This window comes from Rhamphochromis sp. 'chilingali', assembly GCF_963969265.1.
Source record: "Rhamphochromis sp. 'chilingali' genome assembly, chromosome: 17".
Classification (NCBI taxonomy): Eukaryota; Metazoa; Chordata; class Actinopteri; order Cichliformes; family Cichlidae; genus Rhamphochromis; species Rhamphochromis sp. 'chilingali'.
This window is the reverse complement of record NC_137944.1, coordinates 28,241,967-28,268,524: the sequence shown is the minus strand read 5'-3', so window position 1 is coordinate 28,268,524 and position 26,558 is coordinate 28,241,967. Positions and strand designations below refer to the sequence as shown.

Sequence of the window (26,558 nt, the reverse complement as noted above, 5' to 3'; positions counted from 1 at the left end):
TTGTTTTTATTATCTAGTTTCATGCTGTTGTGCATGTGTGCAAATAAAAAACCCTACATAAAGACGATTATGAGCGTAATAAAAAAGACATTAGGTAGTAGAGCTTTAAAGTCTTCAATCAAAGCTTGAGGTCATTCTTTTTAGGTGATGACTATGTCAGCGGATGGTCTGGATGTGTCATATTCTTTTGGATGTCAGAGGTTGAGCATGTATGGGATGGTGAGCTCTAGCTGAATAAATTGAAAAAAGGAGATGTGAGCTATTTTCAAGGCTTTAACAGCAAAAACAAAACAAAACAATCTAAATAGTGGTTTTATATCATGGAAGATGCAACATGTTTTTGTCTCAGTGCAGTTTTGTCAGAAGCCGCCTACATCTCACAATTAAGGGTTTCTTTGACCACGGTCTTTGCAACAAAATGAGGTGCTGAATGAAAACTGCTGAAAACAGTCCTGTTTTAAAGATCCACATTGTCCACATTAAGAGGCTTACATGGTGGTGGTAATAAGGTCCCTAGAATACATCGGGCGAGTGTGTTTGACCTCGATTTTCACTCCTGAATTGGTTCACAGGTTTTTTAATTTCCCTTGCTGGTTACAGTATATTTACCCAACACATGCATCACATAATACAACATAACAGTTGGCCCTTATAATGATCATAATTTACAAAATGAACTACATTTTTATTGGAATGAGTGAATGAGCCCATAAATGCATCAGGAAAGTGTTTACAAAGGCAACTTTCTGTCGGATTTTTATAAGGCCAAAGGTTTTTGCAGTCACAGGTATTGCCCCCTGGTGGGTATTAAAAGGCACTTTTGAGTTTTCAAAACAGTCACAAAAATCATCTGTGCAGCTGTTTTTCTATATGTTATAATACAGCTCCGTATCAATGCGTCCACAGCAAAAAGTCGTGAGTCAGTCACATGCTAAAGCCTCAGTCATGCAGGCGTAAGACCAGAACCACAGTAATTAGATGCTAGAGACAATACTCTGACTGGATGGAAAGTGGCTCGCTGTTGCGAAGAAGTATACAGGACTACACCAAAAACCTCCTTGCCAGTGCATTGGTTTCAAATTTGTGTGGTTGCCCGTAGCTTGTAAAGATGTCAAATCATGACAAAACACTGGCCAACTACTTGCTAAGGGGCAGTGAAACTGTGAAAAATGCAGCATAAACTGGGAACAGAGACCGTTCACCTTCAAAGTAAAAATCGTGCCTTTTGAAATGTCTTGGTTTCAGTGGCAAGGTTCAACTACTACCTTGAAGGTGAACATTCTCAAGAAGATCAAGAAGATGACAAGTGTTTACTGACAAATCAGTGTCTTCCATGCAAACTAAAGATGACAACAATCTGCGAATGATGAGAGCAGGTTTTCAGTGCAGCGACCTCTTTGACTAATTTCATTTAGTGCCAGCCAGCAGCCTCCAGCAACCAATTCAATTGAATTTCATTTATAAAGCGCCAAATCACAACAACAATCACCTCAAGGTGTTTTATATTTTAAGGAAGAACCTACAATAATACACACAGAGGAAAAAAACACCAATCACATGAACACCTATGAGCAAGCACTTTGGCAACAGTGGGAAGGAAAAACTCTTTTTTAAAAGGAAGAAACCTCCGGCAGAACCAGGCTCAGGAAGGGACGGCCATTTGCCTGAAGAACTGAAGAACTGAAGCTTCTCAGATGAGAGGTGAAAGATCTTCAAGCAACAGATGCTTTTCTTTCCAAGGTCCTTAGACTAAAAATCTGATGATGCATGTATAAATTCTTCTGCTGCAAAAAGCAGATTTACCACTGATCGTCTTAAGCAAGGCTCACATACAATGAACTGTTTTTTGCAAAGACTTTTACAAAGTAGCCAATTAATTGATGGTATCTAATTGCTCAGCAGCATATTTTTAAAACCTAATAATGAAAAAAATCCCTGCAGACACCGGCGTCCAGTGCATTTCACAAAACATCTTAATGTACTATACCATCCTAGTTCTGATAAAACAGCATTTGGCACCCTGATCTGGACTCTGTTTTTTCAGTGGTTTACCTTATCCAACCTCATTATTCAGGAAGGAGTGATGAGTACTAAATTTTATATTAGCGATAAAGCAGAATGCAGTGTGTTAGGCTGATATGAGAAAGATATTCTTTAATTCTTTTTTTTTCTTTTTCTTGAGCCTCTGAGAAGGGTCATAGTAAATCTTACCATTTAATTAAATTAACACATTCTGACACTTAAGTAAAGCAAAATAAATATTCATCAGAGTCACAGTTCCTCACACCAGCAGCAGAGGGAGTGATCGAGGTTTGCCTCAGCAATCATGAGTGCCACTGTCAAGTGCAAAGTCAAACAGTCCTGTTGATTTATCTGGAGCCAGAGGAAATGTCTTTTTTAAGCCCTTGTTGGCTCAGATTATTTTGCATCCAGTGTCAGGAACCTGTGCAAATTTAATCACGATCACAGAAACACACCAAGACCCACGTGAGAACCGCTCAGCATGACCACAGCGTGCTGCTTCTGGTCATTGAGATGCACTGCTGGAGTAAACACAGATCAAAGTTGAGCATGCTCATTTCCATAGTGTTTACTGTACATGCAGCACACAGCAGGAAACAACAAGAAGTGTTAAGATAAACTATTAATTGCTGCTGGGAACATGCTGTTTTAAGATCGTGCCATCTGAAGTTACTAGTTCTAAATTTCAAATATGGCTTCAGATGGATGATAAACATGAAGACTTGCAGGTGTGAAGGCACGACTTGTTCTTTAATATGGCTGAGGGTATGGTACTTTGGGAGTTAGATCAGACATAACATGTCTCTTATGTCTGATGTGCACTTGAGCTGTAGGTTTGACCAAATGTCTGAACCACACTTTTCAAATTGGACTTTCATCTGCACAGCACTGTCACAAACAAGTACTGAAGTGAATGAAACAAAGGAAATTCAAAAGTAAATGCATGAAAGTCACAACACCAAAAGAACTTGTATCAGACAAAAGAAAACAAACAAGACACATCTCCAGGGAAGATAAAGCAAAATAAGAGGCACATAGAACTTTTCTTTCAGCTATTGGTAGCTACAAGTTGGAGATGCTGGAACAAGCAGCAGGAGTTCTGCTGTTAAAGGAGGCTGCGAAGATGAAGAGGGAGAAGGATAACAGTTGAAAGTAAAACATGAGGGAAAGCAGCATGGGGATTCACTGAAGGGAGAGAAACCTTCAGAATTGAGAGGTTTCAAAAGTGGTATTAGGTTCACATTATTCCTGCTTGGTTTCAGGAAACAAAACCTTCCCGCAGTCTTTTCAAAAGTAACGACAGGGTTGTGTGTTTTTACTGGCAGTGAATCCAAAACAAAGCAAGTAAAAAATAAAAGAGAAGAGATGCATTCAAATGTGGTGTTGAATCTGTGTTTACTCTGAATTAGGATTCCAGGTAATGCTGAACACAGTAAACAGTTACCCATGTAAGAACCAGAAATGAACAACTTGCTATATTTCAGCATTCAGGAATTCATGGCTGCAGCTGAAGGAAGGATTCCTGCAAAGTCTGTTTGTTCTCTATAGTCTAAAGAGATCCATGTGAATGGTGATTTTAAAGGTGCGAATGGTTGCCTGTCTCTGTGTTAGCCCTGTGACAGACTGCTGAATTGTCCAAGATGACTTTATCAGCTGGGTTTCTTCTCTTCTGTGGCTCAAGCTACAGCTGAGGGTAAGAAAAAGGAGATTTTTCCTGTCTTATTTCTAAACCATGATATTTTTAAATCTATTCACTGAACACCTGAATATGTTTTAGTAAAACCATAAGTCCGTGACAGATGTTAGGATCCTGCAGATGCAGTTTGCATGTTGTTTTGAAATGAATGGAAACAGCAGGCAGCTGGCCCACTTGAGCCATCGCAGGCACAATGAGTGAAATCTGTAAAATCTTTTTTGGCACGGAAGTGGAAAATATTGCCACAGTATTATTATGATAACAACATGGCTGCGCTTCTTTCAGGCCCTGCCAATCTCATGAATGCGTTAAATGGGACAAAAGCAGACCAGTGATAGATTGATCAATTCTGTTGATTACATCAGAAAGATAAAACTGAGAAATGTATTACACAGTTTGCAGTTCGTCCACTCCTGTGAAGTGTCTTGTTGTTTTCAGTGACCTTCGCTGCCTACCAACATGTTTCTGTCACACTCCCACAGAGTGGAGTAAACTGGAATACATCGCTGATGTGTACACAAATATCAGAGTTTCTTTTATGTGATCAGCATGCAGCACTGAGAGACAGACTCACTGTTTTCATAATGAATGCAAAGATGGAGATTTACTGAAAACCAGCCGAATGGTCACCTGCTCTCTGTGGGGGAAACTAGGTGCATAACAGGCCGTCTTTACCCAGCACAGATGTTTTTAACACATCAGTGGCTCCAATAAATACAAAGCAGTGTGCATGAACTTTATCTGTGTGTGGGGTAAGGCAGAAGGAAGAGAGATGAAATATTGTAAGGCAACACGTAGCAATATTTAAACAAATTTTAGGTGACATAAACATGAAACATTTACTGGGAAAACAGTATCACCAAAAAATAAATAAAGAAATTAAGTGATTATATTTCAATGGCTGCAAAAACAGGGGCTGGCTGTGATATTTAAGACAGAAAACCTGCAAAAGAAACATTTCCAACACAGACTTCTCTTCTGTTTCTACTTTGTCTCTGGTTGCAAAAATCCCCTTCGTGTGCAGCTAGCGGCGGTGGCTCAAAAATATCCTCCAGCCTTCGGTTTGAAACAAGAGAGCACGATATTGTTGAGTCGCTAAACAAATGATCGCTTTATGCTGGAGCCCTGCGCTGTGGCTCCTGCCAAATGTTGATGGAATCATTGGCTTTCAACCACCAAGACATTTGCATTGAGTTGTTTACCAGCCAAAAGGATTGCTGCAAGGACGCACTGCGATGGGGGGGGAGCATATCTTACAGCTGATCCAATTAGCTCAAACAATAGAAATGTTCAAAGACAGAAAAGAGACAAACTGCCTCAGAAAAATCAGCAAATCATTATTCCTTTAGTGATAATTGACTTAAAGGACTAAATCTTGAATTATGAAACACTAGATGTAAAATGAAACACAATTATATTTACTTTAAAGTGTTTTTTCTTTCTTTTTCAGCCAAGTGTCTGCTAAATGGAGACATCAGCTGCCGAGCCTCAAAGCTATGGTGTCATCTATGTGCATCTACAGGGAAGCCACTCGATACGAAGAGGTCATCCAGGGTGACGAAGAGACGCAGCAGCACAAAGGCTTTTCACTCTCGGGGCTTATTAGTGGATCACAGTTTAAATGAGACAGAGTAACATCTCCTTTCTTCCTTTTTCTACCACGGCTATTGTCTTCCTCAGATTAAAGAGAAATGAAAAGAAAGTAATTTCAGACAAATTTAAATCTTCAAAGACTTATTTGAGGACAGAAATTGTCTGTGAACAAAACATAGATCCATCTCATTTCTAGGATGTCTAATTCTGCCGTTCTGTCAAAGCAGCTGGCATCAGGCAAGACGTGCTTTACAGCAAACATAAGTACCGTGACACAACAGTTTATAGCAACACTAAGGCGGGTCTGTCACTTCCAATTCAATATAAACACTCTTTAAGGAGCGCTTGGGGTTTCATTTAAAGACAGTTCTTAAATGGTGATTTCATTTATTAAGGGAAATATTTATCCAAACCTACCTGACCCTGTGTAAAAAAGTAATTTCAGACCTCTGCAGGAAGTTTGTACACAAGAAGGGACTTAAACTTAAACAGCTTATTTAAGGTCATTCCAAAGGGTTTCAATAAGATTTAAGTTTTGACTTTGACTTGGCCACTCCAAAACCTTACTGTTTTGGACCAGTGAGGCCTGCAGTTCTTTAGATGTTTCTCTGGTTCCTTTTGTGACCTCCTGGATGAGTCACTGATGCGCTCTTGAAGTAATTTCGGTATATCGGCCACCCCAGTGAAGGTTCGTTACTGTTTTCTCTATTTGTGGATAATGGCTCTGACTGTGATTTACTGGAGTCGCAAAGCCTTAGAAATGGCTTTGTAATCCTTTCCCAACTGATAGATGTCGGTGACTTTGTTCCCCAGCTGTTTCTTTAATTTATATCATCATGTGTTGCTTTTTGAGATCTTTTAGCCTGCTTCAGTTTTATCAGACAATTTCTATTTAAGTGATTTCTTGATCCAACAAGTCTGCCAGTAAACAGGTGAACTTAGCTTCCCAAAAAATGAGATTAATCCAGTTAATTCATGATTTAACAATAGTGCTAATTACTTTTTCACACAGTCACACCCACAGTAACCCACAATCACATACAGACTCAATACTAAGACCAAGTCCTTTGCATTACTTCCAAAAACTTTGCTCTAAATGTGTGCCTTTCTCATGTTTGTATATATTCATCTAGTCTGTATATATCTATTCTATTCTATTCTATTTACAAAAACATACTAGACCTTAGGGGATATTAGTACTTAGGTTGGCTTTGACCTTAACCATCAATGTTAGTGTCCAGGGTCAAAGCTGACCTTGAGAAACAATTTCACAAAACTATATCAGGTACTCTGTCACATGAAAGGGCACGGAGAGACTACACATTTTATTTTTTATATGTTACAATGATGCCAGGGTTTTGCACAATTACACTGTATTTGTATATCTTAAAGTCTGAAGTTTTAAAAACTTATTAAAGCCAAAGGCTTCAGCCCATTCTGCTCCAATCATATGGTTAAAGATAATAAAATGTGTAATTTTAGTATGTAATCTTTGAAGGACATAGGTCAAAGGTCAAACATCAGTGTGTTGCTATAAAAGCAGGCTGATGACAGCGTGTTGTAATAAAGACATCATAAAACATCAAAGTTTTATATAGCACTTGCCCTTCGGGAAGCGTTGCCCTCTCTGAGTGTTTATATGTGCCTCCACCTGCTTTACTGCCTCTTAATGCAGACATTTTCTGCTCTTCAAAACAATTCAATTCAATTCAATTTTATTTATATAGCGCCAAATCACATCAACAGTCTATTGCAGCCTACGTCTATTGCAGCATAACTAAGGGAGGATTCAGGGTCACCTGGTCCAGCCCTAACTATATGCTTTAGCAAAAAGGAAAGTTTTAAGCCTAATCTTAAAAGTAGAGATAGTGTCTGTCTCCTGAATCCAAACTGGAAGCTGGTTCCACAGAAGAGGGCCCTGAAAACTGAAGGCTCTCCCTCCCATTCTACTTTTAAATACTCTAGGAACAACAAGTAGACCTGCAGTGCGAGAGCAAAGTGCTCTAATAAGGTGATATGGTACTACAAGGTCATTAAGATAAGATGGGGCCTGGTTATTTAAGACCTTGTATGTGAGGAGCAGGATTTTGAATTCCATTCTGGATTTAACAAGAAGCCAATGAAGGGAAGCCAAAACAGGAGAAATATGCTCTCTCTTTCTAGTCCCTGTCAGCACTCTTGCTGCAGCATTTTGGATTAACTGAAGGCTTTTCAGGGAGTTTTTAGGGCATCCTGATAATAATGAATTACAGTAGTCCAGCCTGGAAGTAATAAATGCATGAACTAGTTTTTCAGCATCACTCTGAGACAGGATATTTCTAATTTTAGAGATGTTGCGCAAATGGAAGAAAGCAGTCTTACATATTTGTTTAATATGTGCGTTGAAGGACATGTCTTGGTCAAAAATGACTCCAAGGTTCCTCACAGCGTTACTGGAGGCCAAGGTAATGCCATCCAGAGTAAGAATCTGCTTAGATGCCATATTTCTACGATTTTGAGGGTCGAGTAAAATAACCTCAGTTTTATCTGAATTAAGAAGCAGAAAGTTAGTGGCCATCCAGGTCTTTATGTCTTTAAGACATTCCTGCAGTTTAACTTATTGGTGTGTGTTATCTGGCTTCATAGATAGATAGAGCTGGGTGTCATCAGCATAGCAGTGAAAATGTATGCTATGACTTCTAATGATGCTGCCTAGGGGAAGCATGTATAATGTAAACAGAATTGGTCCTAGCATTGAACCCTGTGGAACTCCATAATTAACCTCAGTGTGTGAAGAGGACTCAACATTTACATGAATAAATTGGAGTCTATTAGATAGATATGATACAAACCACTGCAGCACAGTAACTGTAATACCTACAGCATGTTCTAATCGCTCTAATAGGATATTATGGTCAACAGTATCGAACGCTGCACTAAGGTCTAGCAGGACAAGCACAGAGATGAATTCATAAAAAGATCATTTGTAACCTTCACTAAAGCTGTTTCTGTGCTGTGATGAGCTCTGAAACCTGACTGAAACTCTTCAAATAAACCATTCCTCTGCAGATGATCTATTAGCTGTTTGACAACTACTCTTTCAAGGATTTTTGATATGAAAGGAAGGTTGGAGATTGGCCTATAATTAGCTAAGACTGCTGGGTCTAGAGATGGCTTTTTGAGTAAAGGTTTAACTACAGCCAGCTTGAAGGCCTGTGGTACATAGCCTATTATTAGAGATAGGTTGATCATATTTAAGGTTGAAGCATTAATTAATGGCAGGACTTCTTTGAGCAGTTTTGTAGGAATGGGGTCTAAAAGACATGTTTATGGTTTGGAGGAAGTAATTATTGAAGTTAACTCAGAAAGATCAATTGGAGAAAAAGTGTCTAAATGAACATCAATGGTACTAAAAGTAGCTGTAGATAATATTACATCTGTGATATGATTATTGGTAATTTGTTTCTCTAATGATAAAAATTTTATTTGTGAAGAAGTTCATGAAGTCATTACTAGTTAACGTTAAAGGGATGGTTGGCTCAACAGTACTCTGACCTTTTGTCAGCCTGGCTACAGCGCTGAAGAGGAACCTGGGGTTGTTCTTATTTTCTTCAATCAGTGATGAATAGTAAGATGTTCTGGCTTTGCGGAGGGCTTTCTTATAAAGCAACAAACTATTTCTCCAGGCTAAATGATGATCTTCTAAATTTGTGAAACGGCATTTCGTCTCCAGCTTACGAGTCATCTGCTTTAGCTCGTCCACAGAAGGACTGGTAGCTCCCCTTACGATAAGGGTTCAGATCGCGCGAACAGGTGTGAAATGTGTGTGTTTAGTTAGTTTGTTTGTTTGCTTGTTTTAATCAATTTTAAATCATGCTTTTTATTTGTTTTTGTTTCTAATGTCTCTGTAAAGCACTTTGAATCACCTTGTTGTTGAATTGTGCTATACAAATAAATTTGCCTTGCCTTGCCTTGCCTTGCTTTAGGCTACGTGTTTGAGAATTATACCACAGAGTCAGGTACTTCTGATTTGAGGCCTTAGTTTTCACCGGAGCTACAGTATCCAGAGTCGTAGGTAGTGAGGAGGTAAAATTATTAACAAGATGATCAACCTCTGTTGGAGTAGCGTTCAGGTAGCTTGTCTGCTCTATGTTGGTACAGGGCATTGACGACGATAGCAGTGGTTGGATTAAATTCTTAAACTTAGTTACAGCACTTTCAGAAAGACATCTACTGTGATAAAGTAGATGTCTAAGTAGATGTCTAAAACAAGACTGTTATCTCTCAGTTTCAATTTCCAAGGCAACCATCACAACATATAAATTTTTATAAGCAATGCAGTGGCATCTTAAAAATGTCAGGATTTGATGCTCTGAGATGAGAATGCATTTATCAAATAAAAATCTTTTGTTTTGTTAATACTGCTTCTTTTTTTTTTTTAAACTGTGTGTTTATTGAGTTTTAAACTTTACACTGACACCAAAATTAAACAAACAAACAAATAACCAAAACAACAACAACAACAAACAAAACAACAACAACAATAACATAGCAGAATGAAACAAAACAGACAAAACAAAACAAAGAGACAGGCAACCCGGCTTATGAATACAAAGAAATAAGTGGAAAATCCAGACATTTTGATTGTGAGATACGATTAACAATACATATATGTAAAATAGCAGTGATCTGCTTGCATTATACCAAGGCCCGTGAGAAAATAGCAGAAATATCCAAACCGACATACGCCATAAATGGGTCCCATATTTTATGAAACTTTTTGTCCCTATTATGTAGCTTGCATGTTAGGAAATCTAGTGACACATATTCCAATACTGTCCAATGCCATTGAGTCTTAGATGGGGCCGTGTCCGTGATCCAGTTCAAGAGGACACAAATACTGCCTCTTTTATTAGTGATTGGTTTGATGCTTTTTAAGACTTCAAGAAAATCATATTGCTGACCCCTCTTTTCCCAGTATAATGTACAAGCATAAATGGAAATTAATCACGATCTTATACTGAACCCAATGAACACATCAGCCATACAACAGGCCAAGCAACAAAAAAGCACATGGCATTAATAATAGCAGCTTTCTAATAGCATGTTCTTTTAACTAGCATGCTTTCCGAATCACCAGTAAATATCGTTTGTAGTTATAGTTTCCTCACAACATAAACACTTTCCAGGATAAGTTAAATTTTACACTGGTCTCACATTAAACCAGTCTAAAGAAATAATAACGCTTTTCCTTACACGAGCCTCAATGTCCTGGGCTATTTCGTCCTGCTGTTGTTTTTCTTCTGTCCTTACTAAACTGGCCTCCTGTGTCATTTATTCCTACTGCCGATACGCTCTGCACTCTACTGCAGAAGACTCACCTGCACTCACAGAAAGCTAGACAAGGTGCAGCATGATGGTTGTTTCTTCCTCTCCCTCTCCTCACCACCACTAGCATTGGTCTGATTTTACTGTTAATTTGTCATTTTCTTTATTAGTTAACAGTTAACAGCTATCCTGTTTTATTTTGGTTCTGTTTCAATATTTATTAATAATAATATTAAGGCGAGAAGCCTGATCCAGTGGCTCAATGTGTGGGTGGCTCTTTTGTTCTGTTTATTTTTTCAGGAATCCCATCTTTGGATTTGATATTTGTAATTAATTATATTTCCATTATTAAGATTTTCTTGAGTTGTAGCAATGATGAGGCACATTTAATATCTTGGTTAACTTTGAGTCACAGATTTAGACCATCACATTTTTAATTTCACACATCTAGCGTCCATCACCCCAGAAATTGCTGCCCTCAGAATAAGAGGGTTAGTGTCACACTTCAAATACTTTAATACAAATATGGGCTTTTGACATGTTCAGAAGGCGCATCAGCAGCAATAAACATGCCAGATTGTTTCTTTTCTTTAAAAAAAAGACAAACTTCAAGACTAAAACATACAGTGAGCCATTGCTACTGCACAAGGACAAATATACTTGACAAAATTGCAAAAAGTGAACAGAAAACCTGCAAAAATACGGGAGAAAAAAAGTCAGTCTACTTAAAAAATGAGGGGAAACGGTGATGATGGTGTATTTTGTCCACCAGTCTTCAGGCAACTATTTTGCTGAGTACCTTTATAAATCAAAACCCGTTTTTCCAAAATAATATGGTTTCAAGTGTGGTTTCTAATGACTGGGATCTCTGATGTGCCCTCCACTGGAATCTACCTGCAACAACCAATGTACAAAGCAAGCATAAACAGTGTTTATGACCCTGTGATTTGTCTTTTTATGTCTTGAAGAGACTCACAAACAGCAGGATCCCTCTCTGGGTGGCAGGGTTGGTCTTTTCATTAAACTGTGCCAGAAAATAACCAAAATTCTATTTAAGCTCATCTTTACCAAATTATAACTCAAGTGACCTCAAGCCTTTAAAATGGTGACAATGTCAGACTAATTCTGGGAACCTCTCAGGCTGACTCCCGCATCTGCAAGGTTGCAAAAGTCATAAAAACAGTTTTAATTTAATAATGTAAAACAAGGCAGACTTTTTCATGCGTTCTTCTACAGTACATGTGATGGAACAGAGGCCGTCTTTCTTCCTCTCTCCAGTAGCAGATAGATATTCGGCTGCTCGCTCTGAGTGGGTGACTTGGTTTAGATCAGCATTCCTGCTGGGGTTCAAGGATATCTCCCGTGTTTGTGTCCCACAGCTCTCTTCCATGGCTGCTATTGTTTGTCCTCGCTCCGTCCTCAGCCATCCATTCCCAGGAACAAATCCAAGACTCTTCTGGACACGAGAGCACAAGCAGTGTGGTCAGCCCACTCTCTGCATTCCTGCACCCTACCTCTGACAGGCCTGTGGGTGCTGCACTGATATTGTTTTTTGCAGGACAAACAACACAGTGTACAGCTCAGAGTGGACAAACACGTCTCCCATGTCCCCATTTTAGATTCTCTGTACAGGAAACTGGGCAGCCATGTTGCCCGGGCAGTGGTATGTGATATCAGGGCACGTTCACCCACTTATTCGAGATTTCTCAGCGGATGAGTTCAGATAAAGGCCTCACATTTCTACGTTTTTACGAGTCTAGAGATTTCCTGAGTCACCGTTTTAAGTGAATGAGCAACATTTAGAGCTGCAAGAGTTCAAAAGTTTCCACTAGCTTTTATATCAGGAGGAAAACCTGTATGTAAGCGATGAGTGATATTAATGAAAGACATCACATTTTCAACTAATGCGTCATTTTGGATTAGCAAATGTACAAAGCAAGCAACTTCCCAAAAAGTAGTGACTGTTCAGCCAAAATTTAGCTTACATCTGCAGGTTACATTTTACCATGACTAACAGAGTTGACTCAGGGTGACTCACATTAGCCACAAATCCATCTTACACTGGCCAGATGTCAGGTTTATCATGACATTTGATCCACACAACATTTGTGAGAGGCTCAACTGAGCTGTGAGTGCCCAAAACAGCCAACTTTAGCCCTAAATATGGTGGCAGTCTAATCAGATTTATGGATTAAACTGATATCAACAAATAATCTCTCCTCTTTGCACCTTCTGCACATATGTGGCTTAAATTTAAAGTTTGTACTTTAAAAAGGAAAAAAGGATGTACTACACTTACTGAATACATACTGAAAAAAGCCATTTTAACTTTTTCCGTTATTATTCTGACAATCTGTAAACCAAACGGTTTGAGGAGTAAGTGGGTGTATTTAGGATTTCCATTCTTACCGACATCACCAAGACCAAGGAGTAGAAAAATCTTTCTGAAACTGAGAGTTCAGAGCCGTCTGAGCTTTGAGCTCACAGGCTATACTTGTCTACACGCTGATCCCATTATTTTAAATTCGGCCATGCTTAATCTGAGGTATGCATCATTGTAACAATTTATATGTAACAGAAAATGTAAGAAGAAATCATAACAAGTTCACTTTAGAGTTGTGCAATTAGTCGTAAATGATTTTGAAGTTTTGTTTGACAACTGGTGTTTTATTGGACAGTTAGCTGCAAGGGGCTATTCAGCTAGCTTTGCATAATCAACAATAGCAACATCTGCTTTACATTTATTTGTAAATTAATGGCTGACTTGTATTTTGTCCACCTACTGATATTGCCAGATATATGTCATTGTGTGCTACATGTGCTACATGCTAAAACCAAGAACCAGGCTGCTGAAGAACTGTCATTTACACTGATCAATGTAACTAACTGCCTGCCAAATTCATGTTTGCATCTTAATTTCAGCTAAACTGTGTTTTTTTTTTCACGGTCCTGAAATAGTGATTCAGATGTAATTAGTAATAGGGACAAGACTGTCAGTTACTATCATCATCAGTCAGTATCAGGTGATAAATATAAATATTTAGGTATAATAATAGATCCAGAATTTACATTTTTTTTAAAAGTTGTGAATAGTCAAATTTGGTTTGGGAAATTTTAGGCTTGTTGGGAACAATTTAACGACTGAGGCCTCAAAACTTTTCTCTCTTATGACCTTTTGTCTCATTAGTTGGACACAGACAAATGAAACCACATCACAATGAATCGAAAGAATCTGTAAGCAAGCCATGAAAACCTAAAAACCTAAAAACAACCTGCCTGGGACTGCAGATCAAAATTAGCTAGTAGCTAAATCTGACAGATTTACATCATCAATTTAAGGGCTTTATTTTTTGGTTGATTTATTGAGCCACTCACTTTCAACAAAAGTAACAAAATATGACAGTATATGCATCTGCAAACCCTCCAAGAATAGTTCACTTTGTACTCAAAGACCAGCATAACATTTCATTATACCTACAGGTTGACAGGCAGCAATGTTCCCTTCTGCATCTAAAGGTCAAGTCATCATCAAGTGGGCTCCAGACTCTGGATGCCATTGTCAACCTTGTTTTTGCACCATGCTCATCATCGTTATTTGCCAGTTTAGCATTAGTTGGAATGCAACTCGAACTCCACTTGAGACGAGGCTCAGTGAGTTCGGAGCAATAAACATGATTCAAACCCAAAGGTAAACAATTAAAAATGAAACTCACATTCTAAAAAAAAAGGGGGGGGGGGGGAAAACAATAATGAAGTTTGAAATGTATCTTTCATTTTTTCAAACTTTGGTTTGATTTGAATAAAAAACTTTCAATGGTCACTGACAAGATCCATGTCACATATGATGCAATCAACAAGATCCAAACCTGAACATTCATGTCAGAGTTAAATTATTATTGTTAAATAAACTTTAATTTTCAGATATATAAGATATGCAAAATATAGTCAAATTTCAAGTGTTGGTATTTAACTTTCATGCTTACTTTCAATTCTCTTTATTTCAATGTGTTTATTTTAGTTTTATAAGCTGAAAGACCCCAGAAACAGCTACCTAGGATGTAGCTAATATAGGGTCAATAAAAGAATAAAAATGTTCAAATACAACAAACTCAGCAAGTCATAAATCTTGCTGGAATAGTTACAAATGTGTTACTTGCTAAAGAAAATGTTACTTAATTTGATTTTCTGTCTACGCTTTCCCTTCACCCCAAAACCAGTTTCGACCAGTGGTTGCCTCTCCGTGATCCTGACTCTGCTGGAGGTTTGTTCCTGTCAAAAGGGAGACTGCGGTCTGGGGTGTGGGGCCTCCCTGCTGCTGCGGAGTCGGGGTGGTCTGCCTCTCCCCACCGCAGGGAAAAGGGTAACACCACCTGGGTCTGGGTGCAATTCCCCCCTCCAGGGGCAAGGGTACCTAGACCCGGTTTGTAGAGTACGCTTGGGGAGTGTGATTGTGTGTACAGCGTCTCTTTATGTCTGTCTCCACGTTGGTTGAGTGTGGAGTGAGTGCATATGAGAGCATGAGGGTGGGAATGGATGTTTGTGTCTGTGTGTGCCTGTATGTCTGTGTCTATATGTCAGGTTGGGTATCAGACGCCACCTCTCTGGGGACACCTCAGGCCCTCCAAGGTTTGGAGGCCTATCTCCACCCACCACCACTTCCCCTGCCGGTGGCGGACTCCCTCAGGTGTCGGTGTGTTGGTGGTTCTTTGTGTCTGGGGGTGGGCGTCCGGGTACACACCGGCTCACTCCTTGGCGGCCGCTTGTCGGGGCCTGGGGCCTGGGGCTCGCTCGGGCCCCCTTTGGAGGTGGGGTGCCCCCGGCCTCTCGGCCTGGGGCTCGGTCACTCAGGCACAGCTGGGGGCCGGCGGAGCTCACGGGCGCGTCACTGCAACTCCCCCTGACTTCTGCTCCGCGGCTGCTGGGCGAGCCCTCATCTGGGACTCTCCTCGGCTCTTACTGGAACAGTGGCGCGGCTGCCCCTCTGTTGGTCTTCCATGGTCTCTTGTGTTCTGGGGGCCTCTGGATGTCTGGAGTTTTGATCTCTTCCATACCCGCTTCACACCCTGGAGGACGGGGCTGTGGCCCCCCCACACTCCCTAGCAGATCATTACATGGAGAAACCTTTGGAATGCAAGCATGCTGATCCACACAGGTATGCACACATGGGTATTCACAGACGCGGACTAAAGCTTTCTTGGCTGCTGCCTCAAAGCACACTGTGCGCTGTCTATCTTGCGTGCTGCACAATATCGTTTATTATTTAGTAAATATTGATATCTATGACTAGCTAGTTTATTGTGATGGTGCTTTGTTTTCTCTATTATTATGTTGCTCTTTGTTGTTTGCTGTCTCCTCTGTTTGTTTTTTTTGTTGTTTGTTTTTTTTTTTTCTCCATACAGGTGACCCAGGAGTTCTTTTTTTTTCTCTCTCTCTTCCCCCCCCCTTCTCACCGTCTCTTCTCCCCTTTGGTTTTCTTTCTTTCTCTCCCCCTCTTTCTCTCATTCATTCCCCCTGTCCTATTTATTAAAAAAAAAAAAAAAAAAAAAATGACAAAGGATGAACTGAAGCTCTGCCATCACGTAATGTCGCATACTGCTGTTTCTGATGTCATTTAGAAAAAAAAAAAAAAAAAAAAAAAAAAAAGGGAGTTCTTCCTCCCAACGTTTGCCAAGTGTTGCTCATAGGGGATTGTCAGATTTCTCAAGTTCTTTCTTATATATACATGATAACAGTCAGTCTGCTGCAAAACAGGGACTGAGATGAAAGATAAATAAATAGAAATACTGCTGTAAGGCTGAAACTTTCATGATTAGATTTTTTGAATTTGGGTGAAAGCAGGAAAAGAAAACAAGCCCTAACATCCCAGACTGAAACTGTCTGCAGACATTCAGCCTCTGATGTCAGCAGGAAAGAGAAATGAGTCCCAAAACAAATTATCCTGTAATGATTCACAACAATATGACAGCACGAGTGAGGAGAAACAGTTCAGAGCTTGTTTGTTTCAAAATTATATGCCCATCAAGCAGAACAAGATTTTTTTTAATCTTATTTCCAAGTTTAGCACACCGCGTACACATATTACTTAAAAGTAAAACCAAAAAGTGCGCAAGCCAGGCAGCTCACAACAGTCAACACTAAATAGACCATTATGTACCACAAATATATATTTGTGGTACATAATATTTAGAGTTTAGTCAATAAGTAAAATATAAATACTAAAAACGTGTTAACTAAAATTTGTGATCACATGATAAAGAAAAGCTAAAAATAAGACTGTTGGTGGAAACTGAGAAGCCAGCAGGATCTCTTCATTATCAGGCCACATGACAGCTCACCCACTCATCAAGCTCGGCCATTCATTCAACATCCAAGTTATTTAGAGGCCTGCCTCTGCAACCCACTGGATATGCAATGGGCTTGGTTTGTCATTGGTATCCACAGATGCACTATGTACATGTCTTTTTATCTGTGATTACCATAATAGAGGTTTTTATTGAAATATACAAATGTTTGTTGTGTGCAAGTGATCTGCAGATGGTGGTTTTGATTAGATTGTAGATGATTGAAAAGGCAGGAACCAATAGCCTATAGATCTCAGCTGCTGAGGTTAATGTGTGATTTACCTGCATGCGTGTATCAGCCAATGGGGCTCCCAAGGTTGGCACATGAATTACTCGGAAAATTAGTTCAGAGTTTAAAAATGGGTGGCATGGTGTTGCAGCGGTTAGATGGCTCTGGGTTTGAACCTGCTTCTTTGTGAAGTTTGCATGTTTGCATACCAGTTTCCTCCCACAGTGGTATGTTAGACATGCATGTCATTGGTGGTTCAATCATTAGCCATATGTGTGTGTTATTTGCATCTCTGGCTTAGTATCTGAATCTGAATTGGATACAAAGTTTAGAAAATGTTCAGAAGCTTGAAAGAATGTCTTACTATTTATATTAAAACACTAAAACATTGTTATTAAAAATATGGAGACTGTTCCTATAAAACTTCCACTTCAGTAACGTGGCCAAAACCCCCACTTTTCACTTGCTTTATGTTGTGCGATATGAACACATATGAATTTAAGCCATGTTTTTCCAGTTTAACCTGTTTGTTTTCTATAAACATTTCTGCTTGACTTGAAATAAGAAACAATCAACAACAAAAAGACATCTGTTGCAAAATATTAATATTCTGATGCTGCATGGGTGTTTTCTAACACAGCTCGCTGCTCAACAGATCGTGCTTTGTCTGCCGACCGCCGCAGCCGCTCTGGGTGAAACAACACATGCAGGACTCCTTGTAATGTTGTTAAGTGGTACAATGAGAAAATAAATTTACACTCTACACTGCTAAACAGCCATGGATCGTTCTGTGAAACACTGACGGCTAACAAAAATATTCACTCCAAGGTCTTCAGGAGCAAATGCAGTTTGCTCAATCATCAATAAGCTGCAGATGCTTTCAAGGCAGCTACCTTTTATTTATTTTTTTGCAGATTTAAACTTGGTGCATTTGTACTTTTATTGGCATTAAAGCATAAAGCTGCAGTTTTCAAGTCCATGGCACAGATCTTGTTCTCCTGTTAGTCATAAACTGAAATAACTGGAGCTCTTCAATGGCTTTGGCTTAAAGACACCGAAACGGAGCAAATGCAATGTGCAAAGTCACCTCAAGTTTATTTTATTACTGTGCAGACAGATAATTGGCCTGTGTTCACAGGTTTTTGTCTCTTTCACACCATAGTCTTTCCTTTTCTTAATCTGGTGACTGTACATCCAATTCAAACACAATGCATGAAGAAGATATATGGGGCCGATGCAACAATGGCCCCACAGTGCTTCGGGCTGCTTTGCATCAGGGTGTGAGTTCAGACTCAGAGATAACCCTTGTTGTCCCTGCGGCCGGGGTGAGGCAGATGGGGAGAGGAACAATGGCTGGGCCCATGCGGAGGGCGGCAGTGACTGACACAGCCACTGAAGCTCCAAAGAATGCCTGGAGCTGAGCCAGAACCATGGACATCACCAATGCAAACCCCCCCACCCTCACCAACCTGACCCTCAGTATGTCCCATGGTGCCCTTGGGCCAAGGGGATGACACCTTCAAAGACAGCCCCTGAGTGTCAGATGGGCTGCAAACCACCCTGAAGGAGCAGCAGAGACGGGTTTTGGCACTGTGAGCTTTGGAATAGCTTGGAAGAGGACTACTGAGTAAACAGAGAGGTCAACGCCACCAACAGCAGCAGCAGCTAGCATGGCTACAGCGAGCACCTCAGGGCAGAGCGCTTTCGGGCTCGGGAGGAAAAAGAAGAACCCCGGTCTGATGGATCAGATTAGCAAATTCTTTGGAGGAAACAAAAAGAAGAGGAGCAAGGTGAGCATCCATCCATTTAAAAGGACAGTTTCATCCTCAGCTTAACCCAGTTTTAAACTTTTACTTAGTTAATTAGATACTTTGTGCCAAGCTGTGGTCTGTAAGCCAATTCATGTATATATTAATTTTTACATATAAATAATAATGTGGTTACAATAATAATGCAATTAATATGATTAATAACTTGTGTTTTTATCTTAAAAAGTGAAATATTAAAAAGAAATGTCCTCATAAACTAAAGTGAGACTTTGTGGATGATTAGAGGTTAGGGGAGGTGATAATTCACTTCTGCAGTTTATATTATGACAGTTTGCTTTTAAATATTTAAGCAATTTTGAATTTTCTTGAGCAGAGTTGAGATTTCTTTGGTTTTACTGCTTGTACTTCACATTCACCTGCAGACCTTATCTGTTAATTAAAATCCACTTATTTAAGCGTCAGTGTCCTAAAGCACTGAGGTTGTTTTGTATGTCAGACACCATCTCTGTGATGTTTCACTGAGTACTGCACTATGTAAAAGCTCACACTCAAAATTACTGTATGTACTGTGGGCTGTGGATTTTTTTTTTGCCTCCCATCTTCAGCTTTTTTAAAAAATATATATATATATTTTTTTTTTGGAGGGTATGAGTAACTCAAAAATCCATCCAGTTGCTTTGGTAGCTTTGCCCCGATGCACTGTTTTATTTTGTTTTTCTTGTTATCTTGCAAAATGCTGCAAAGAATCTAATATAAAGGCTCTAATACAGTCCCATTGAGATCTTGTGAAGGAAAAAACAGGCCTCAATGTGGATGCATGTAAATTTAGTCTGTAATATCTGTCTGACCATGAGCTGCAGCAGATAGAAAACATCAGACAAAACCCCTTTCAGATTTCAAGATTCAACAGTATGTGATGGGAGGGGCCCTTCTGCTGCTTTCAAACTGCTTTCATCTGCTATCTGAGGCTGTTATTCTGAGTAGGCAGAGCGCAAGGACGCCAGATCTCAGAGATTAATTGAATTTTATTGTTTGTGTGTTTCACTCTTGTATTTCAGCCTTTCTGTGACTCATTTGCAAGACAGACAGAAAACAACAGAAAGCAAAAAGATGCGTGCCTGCACATATCTCGCTTCTTTATTCGGACTTCTTTGTATTCATTAAATATAAGACCAAGTAAAAAAAAATACAATAACTGTCATAGAGGCAGAAACCTTCCTCTGATTGGCTTCCCACATAAACAGAGGCTTACAGCAATATGTAGGGGTTGCTTCTGATCTCACAGCTCGCCTTAGATGACCATCAGGGATACATCTCCTCTCATTGTCTTCATTGCTTTTGCCTTTAAAACTTTAAAGTCTTTAATTCCCAGAACACTCAATTTTTTTCTAAAAGGAGTGTTTATTGAACCCTTGAACCTTGAACATTTACAAAATCATTAAAAATTGATTTGCATATATGAGGTTTAATCTGTATCATCAGTCTTAAAAACATCATCTTGATAATTTCCTCTCTGTCACTGAGATCTGACAACAATTAGGAAATATCAAAGCTATAATTCTGCAGCTGCATGGTGCTGACTTTCATCAGAGAAAGTGAGCTCATCCCAATCTGTTCTATCATGAAGACACTGCAGAAAAATGAATGTTTCATACAGTCAGATGAACATGTGTTAAACAAATATATGCAGTTACTTGACCTCTGCTTATCTTCTCAGGGGTCTTTCCGGGGTCATCTGGCCGCCTCACCCCAGCAGTCCTCTTCCCGCCGTCGGACTAATGAAAATGCTGTTGTGCATTTCTTCAGGAGCTTTGTAAGTTCCACTTGCACGCACACGTTATTCATGCCATTCCATACATGTTTTACTTACCTTTATAAAAGCTATTTTTTGTTGCTGGGTCACGCTAACCCCGCCGAGCGTCATTCAGTTAAATTTGTTTGATGTAATCCCCTGAAATTGCCAAAAACTGCATAACTCATAATGCGGAAAAAACAAATTTCCTCCAGTATTTTCTTTGGCTCTAACTCTTGGCATCAACAGTGTGGCAATGTTTTTTTTTTTTTTTTTAAAAACAGCTGGTTAAATTGTTTTTCCTCGCCTATCTCAGTGATTAGCGCGCGCATGACTCCTTCATTTGCATATTGTTAAAAAAGATTTTGGGGAAATTTCAATCAGCAGCTCAGCACTTTTTGTTTATTTCATATCTGAGTTTGTTGCTCTGTTTTTGTTTTTGTTTTTTTTGCTCTGAACAATCAGTCACTCTCTTGTTGTTGTTGTTGCTGTTGTTGTTGCTTGGTGTTCCTCAGGTTTCCTCTCCTCGTCCTAAATCCAGGGTGAGTCCCACTTTACCCATATCTGTTTTTAATTATTCCAAAGGTTTAACCACAGGATGAAGATAAAGTGTTTTTGCAGCAATCAAAGGTTAAAATAATCACTCTTTATCATTTCAGGTTTAAATTCAATTTTGTTGATGAAGTGCCAAAACAAAGTCAAAACAATCACCTCACCTTTTTATAGTTAAATAGAGATCCAATCATTTTAAAGAGGAAAGCCTAACAGTCAGATGAACCCCTGTGAGCAAGCGCTTGGCATCAGTGGGAAGAAAGAACTGCCATTTAACAGGAAGAGGACTCCAGCAGAGCCAGGCTCAGGGAGGAGCAGCCATATGCTGCAGTCTTTAGGGGGGTGAAGTGAAGGAGAAGAAAGAGAAGGGATCAATATAGAGACAAAGACATTATATAGTAAGATAAACTGAATGTTACAAAAGCCCCTCAGTTCATTCCTCTGTCTTAAGCTGTTTAAGCTCATTTCCCTCTAAGGCCACACCTTTTTTTTTTATCAAAACCTCTTCTGATTGGTTGTCACTTAGATAGGAAGCTACATTCATGTTTTATGCTAACCTCAAAAGGGGAAGTACCTGAAACTTGCATTCTATCCGAAGACCACAAGATGGCGACAGTTGTAGAAGCAAAAACGATTCAGGTCCTATACAAGTTTATATGAAAACTCCCTTTTTGACCTCTGCAAACACTTTCCTCCTGAGTCTATGGACTCAGTCACTTATTTTGGGTAATATTTAATCCAAAATTGAGTTTATTTCAGAAATCTTGTTAATACTATCTTAAAAAGTGGAGATACAAAACCGCAAGCTAAAATTAGCCAATTTAGCAGATTTTACTGTTGGATATTACATCAAGAATTTTGCACTTTGCAGGCATCGATTATGCTTACTGTCAGTCTGCTAGGGTCTGCTCAGGCCTGAGAGATACAAATTTTAGTGTTAGATAATGAAGGTCTATGAGGACATCTACAGTCCTGACTTTATTTTTATTTTTTAACGTAATTCATTTTTTGTGTCTTGAATGCACCAACTGCACATGCACCCAGACTTCAAAGAAGTAAAACTGAAATCAATACTCAACTGTTGCCGATATAAATACACTCTGCTATAAAAGCAGCAGAATCAAAGTTCTTTATTTAGAGAAGCCTAAAAATGAGATTTGGATATTTGACCTAAAATCTGTCTCAGTGGTTACTTTACTGATACTGTCATGACTGCAAATTTCCCACCACAATTTCTGCTAATTGCATCTCACATCTTATTGTGGAAATTCACTTTACTCATTTTCAGCATTTTGCTGAAGGTGCCTTCATGTAATGGTTACAAAATCACTGGAGAGCCATGAAGTGTCCTGTGGATCTAAATGTGCACTGTGGGTCTTTCACCCATAAACAAATGGATGAAACAGAGTTCACCTGTGTTCACAGAGATTATCTAAATGTCCTACAAAGGAAAAAGCTGATATAATCACAGACAGCACTATAAGCCATAAATAAGAAAATATCAGATAATAAGATCATAATAGATAGAGACCTCTGCATCACCAGCGAGATTTTCTTTAACCGTAACCCACTTATTGTTTTTCTTTTTCAAACTGCCAGCAATAAACTGCACAAAAATGATATTTAATGTATTTTTTAATATTTGTCAGAAGGGTTCATAAACACGGTTTGGGCTTTGAAGGGTTAATGAAAGCTAAAATGTAATGTGTACCTAATTTCACACATCACCATGGTTGCTATCCTGGTGTTATCATGGTAACATAAACTAAAGCTGAGGCTGATTTTAGTGAGACAAATAGATAATTGGTTATAACTGAGCAAACCAAGACTGTGACCTGATGATGGTGCCATTATGTAATATTAAGGTTATAGTTCATACGTTTATTGAATGAATATCTGGAAAAAAAATATCATAGCAAGTCATCTTATTTATGCTGATGTTTACTAGATTATTAGTAATCCTCTGTGTGGGGATCTATCTGTATTCTTATATTTGTCTTATTATTGCAAAGCAATTTCTTTATAAGGGTCACATATTCCTCTAAAATGCAGATTCCCACTCTGGTACTGGATAAATACATTATCAAGGATCATGAGATAACTGGACAGGAAACGAAACCTTTTCTCTTTTTTTTATATGTGCATCCATTTTCAGTTTCTTCGTGTTTTTTTTTAGGAACCTTTACCGAAACATTTTTAAAAGCTAGATCATAGCAGTGGAGATCATGGAGGGACTGGATAAAATCAGAGTTTTCACATCGACTTGTCTGCTACCACAAAGCTAATCTGAGACCAGTGCAGGTGGCATCATAATCTTACTGTTGCTCATCTCACCATGTCGTTATCTGTTTCTTTTTCATGTCCAGTGGAGAGACGTCTTGGGTTTGGTACGTCACTCGATCCATCTCAAATTATACAAAAGCCCCACTGCTGACTGCGCCGCTCTGTGCGTCTGCAATCATCCCATTTAAATCTGTCTGTCAACCTCTTCTTTGCAACATGTCCTTTGTCTGCAGTGCACCTGTTTCCTAACCTACTTTGTGTTTCACTGCTTTCCTCCCTGAAGAGAAATACATTTTATACCGGAGCGCGATGAATCAAGTCGCATTCACGTCCTGATTCACCAGCATTCACACACAAGGCCTGAAAGGCACAGTTACAGCAGATCAGCCTGGATGAATGCCACAGAAAATCGATTTCATTCATTGACTTGCTGCTTGGAAATTATTGATACAGTTATTGACTTATTGATAAGTTCATTACACTTCAATTTCCCTCCCTTCTTTGCTTCAATCCAGAGTGACTCACTGCTTCTGGATGACTTTGAAATCGCTCAACTATTTATGAACCACAGCCGGTAAACGCTTTTTTCTTAGGACCTCTCCCCCCCCTCTCCTCTTTCACACCTCTAGTTCTCTGTAACACCTTCATCAACTTCTCCAGAGATGACTCACCGATCCATCTGTTCTGGTCTGCCACCTCCTTTGTGTCTTCTTATCTGTCCAGCCACTGTGGACAACTCTTTGTGTGTCATTTGATCAGCCACTTACACCCTTTGTGTCAGTGTCTCTTCTCATGGACCCCATCTTCTCCTTGTCATCCATCTTCTTTCCCCTAAAGGTTACTGTTAGGTGAAATCTGGTCCAGTCACACATTCATATTTCTCTCCTTTCATGTCTACTCACAATAACAGATCAAAGACAAAAGACAAAGTGTTTTTTGTGCAGCAACAGCAAAAACGGCGCCCTTTGTAACAAAATGTTAAGTAGTTTTTTTGTGTGTTTGGCATTTTGTTGAAGTAGTTTGATATCTCTGATTGTCTGGGGGAAAATATCTTTAATCTCATGGAGAGGAAAAGGCCGTCCATGTAAAATGAATTGCTTAAAGGTTATGCAGTGAGGCAATGCTGGATTCTGGAGCTGGTTCCAGTTCTCCACCTGTGCTTATAAGGCATCTTTTTCTAGGCCACGTCACCGCGTGCCGAGAGCACAAAGTCACCAGTCAGAAGGCGCAGAGACCAAAGCACGCTGTCCAGACTCTTCAACCTGGTGAGCTCGCAGAACGTTTGCCTCTTTGCGTTACCCAGAATTCCCCCTTTCTGCCTGTAAACCTGGATTTCACGATCACTGCTTCCTGTTTGTGTTTGCTCAAATGCAACAGTGATGTTCTCGTCAGAGATCAGTGAGTAGGATGTAAATACGATCATTTCATCATCATGCTTTTACTGCAGCCTGTCATCATAATAAACTAACAAGCTTTAGAGCCACATTTTCACTTTTACATGTAAGCCCAAATTCATCCAATGCCATCTACCTCGATGTTTTTGAGGCTTTATTTTCAGTGTGGATCAGCGCCACTAAATGCAACGTTTTTTTTGACAATCACCTCGTTCATGAACTTTCAACACTGTTTTAACCAAATATCTTCCCAGATTGCTCTTATCTGTGGCTGCGGCAGGAAAACTAATGTTTTTCTCAACCTCCTCATGTCCACTTCTTCTTCTCTCCAGGGAGAAGGCAAGTCCCGTGCACCCTCTAAACGCTGGAGCACCATCTTCTAAGCTCTCCACTGAGGACCAAACCGCAGATCCGACACTGACGAGACCAAAAGAAGAGACAGATACGCCTGCGGCAGACTCACGACCTCAAGAGATGTTAACAAACTAACACGATCCTCCTTTATCTGTAGACAGAGACACAACATTAGTGTAAAAATCCTCTTTTTATTTTTAATCCTACTTCTGAGGAATTATTTAGCTGTTTGTAAGAGGTTCAGTCATGCTTTTAGTAAAGTCTCCTACCATAAAAATCATTGTTTGATGGTGCTAGTGTCTGCTGTCTGAGGTTTGTTCATGGCAGGTGTTTGTTTCTTCTATGTCTGCTGTCGTCTGCATTTTGTACACGATTGATGCTTTATGGATCTCGCTGCTTCCTAGAAACACACAGCTCACACGACACACAAGCCAAACAAACTTTCACATGTGAAATCGTGACAGAGGGTGGTCCCGTTTCTGCTTGAGCATGTCACAAAGCCACACGTTTGTAAAATGCAACTGGAAACCTATAGAAGTAGTGGACTCTAATATTGTTTTTAACACCACTGCATAAGTTTTCTTTGCCTCAGTGTAATTAATCACCATGTATGATATTGATGCTTCCCAACCCTATCAAAACAAGATAAAAATGCCCTTTCGAATGCACTGTTTCACACCTGAGAAATGTGCTAAAACTATTCTGTTGTCTTTTCTGTAGCTTTTGCCTCATTTAGTGATTTTCTTTATCTGTTCTGTCGTCATTTAAGTTTTATGGTGATTTGTGTTTTTCCAGAGGATGGCTGACATGTTTTATAGCTGATGGTTAATTTGCAAGTGGTTCAAAAGGTTTAAGGATGAAGCAGCAAGTTGGCACGAGGAGCACAGTACTGTAGGACAGGATGTTGGATTCATGTGTTCTGACAAATATTTTGTGATTTATTTTTTTTTTGTTTGTAATAAATTACACTGCCACTCTTATTTCTACTTGATGTTTGTATGTTCACTTTAACTGAATGGTCAAAAGCACTGTAAAGATGAGATGGCTAATGTGTGGTGGTGCTACGGGAATAGGAACTGATACTTAAATAAGTGTTGTGTTTCCTCTTAATGTAAATTTCCTGTTTGTAATGTACAGCCTAACTTGCAATAAACACCTTTACTTTTTTCACATTTAAGAGTTATTAAATGTTTTAAAATCAGATCATTCCCTTGTCTTTGCTGCAT

At 39.4% G+C, this 26,558-nt stretch overlaps 1 protein-coding gene across 3 annotated transcripts; it reads left to right on the top strand.

Moving 5' to 3' along the window:
* The first annotated feature begins 18,748 nt into the window (after positions 1-18,748).
* mbpa (myelin basic protein a) lies at positions 18,749-26,482 on the top strand. Of its 3 annotated transcripts, XM_080863543.1 has the most exons (6): positions 18,749-18,978; positions 20,675-20,770; positions 21,265-21,291; positions 23,668-23,688; positions 24,766-24,849; positions 25,311-26,482. In XM_080863543.1, exons 1-6 carry the CDS (start codon positions 18,859-18,861, stop codon positions 25,359-25,361), a joined length of 399 nt encoding a protein of 132 aa, XP_080719669.1. In that variant the 5' UTR covers positions 18,749-18,858; the 3' UTR covers positions 25,362-26,482. The 3 variants fall into 3 exon arrangements, with proteins under 3 accessions (XP_080719669.1, XP_080719670.1, XP_080719671.1); XM_080863544.1 differs by lacking the exon at positions 23,668-23,688; XM_080863545.1 differs by lacking the exons at positions 21,265-21,291; positions 23,668-23,688.
* Positions 26,483-26,558: the final 76 nt, after the last annotated feature.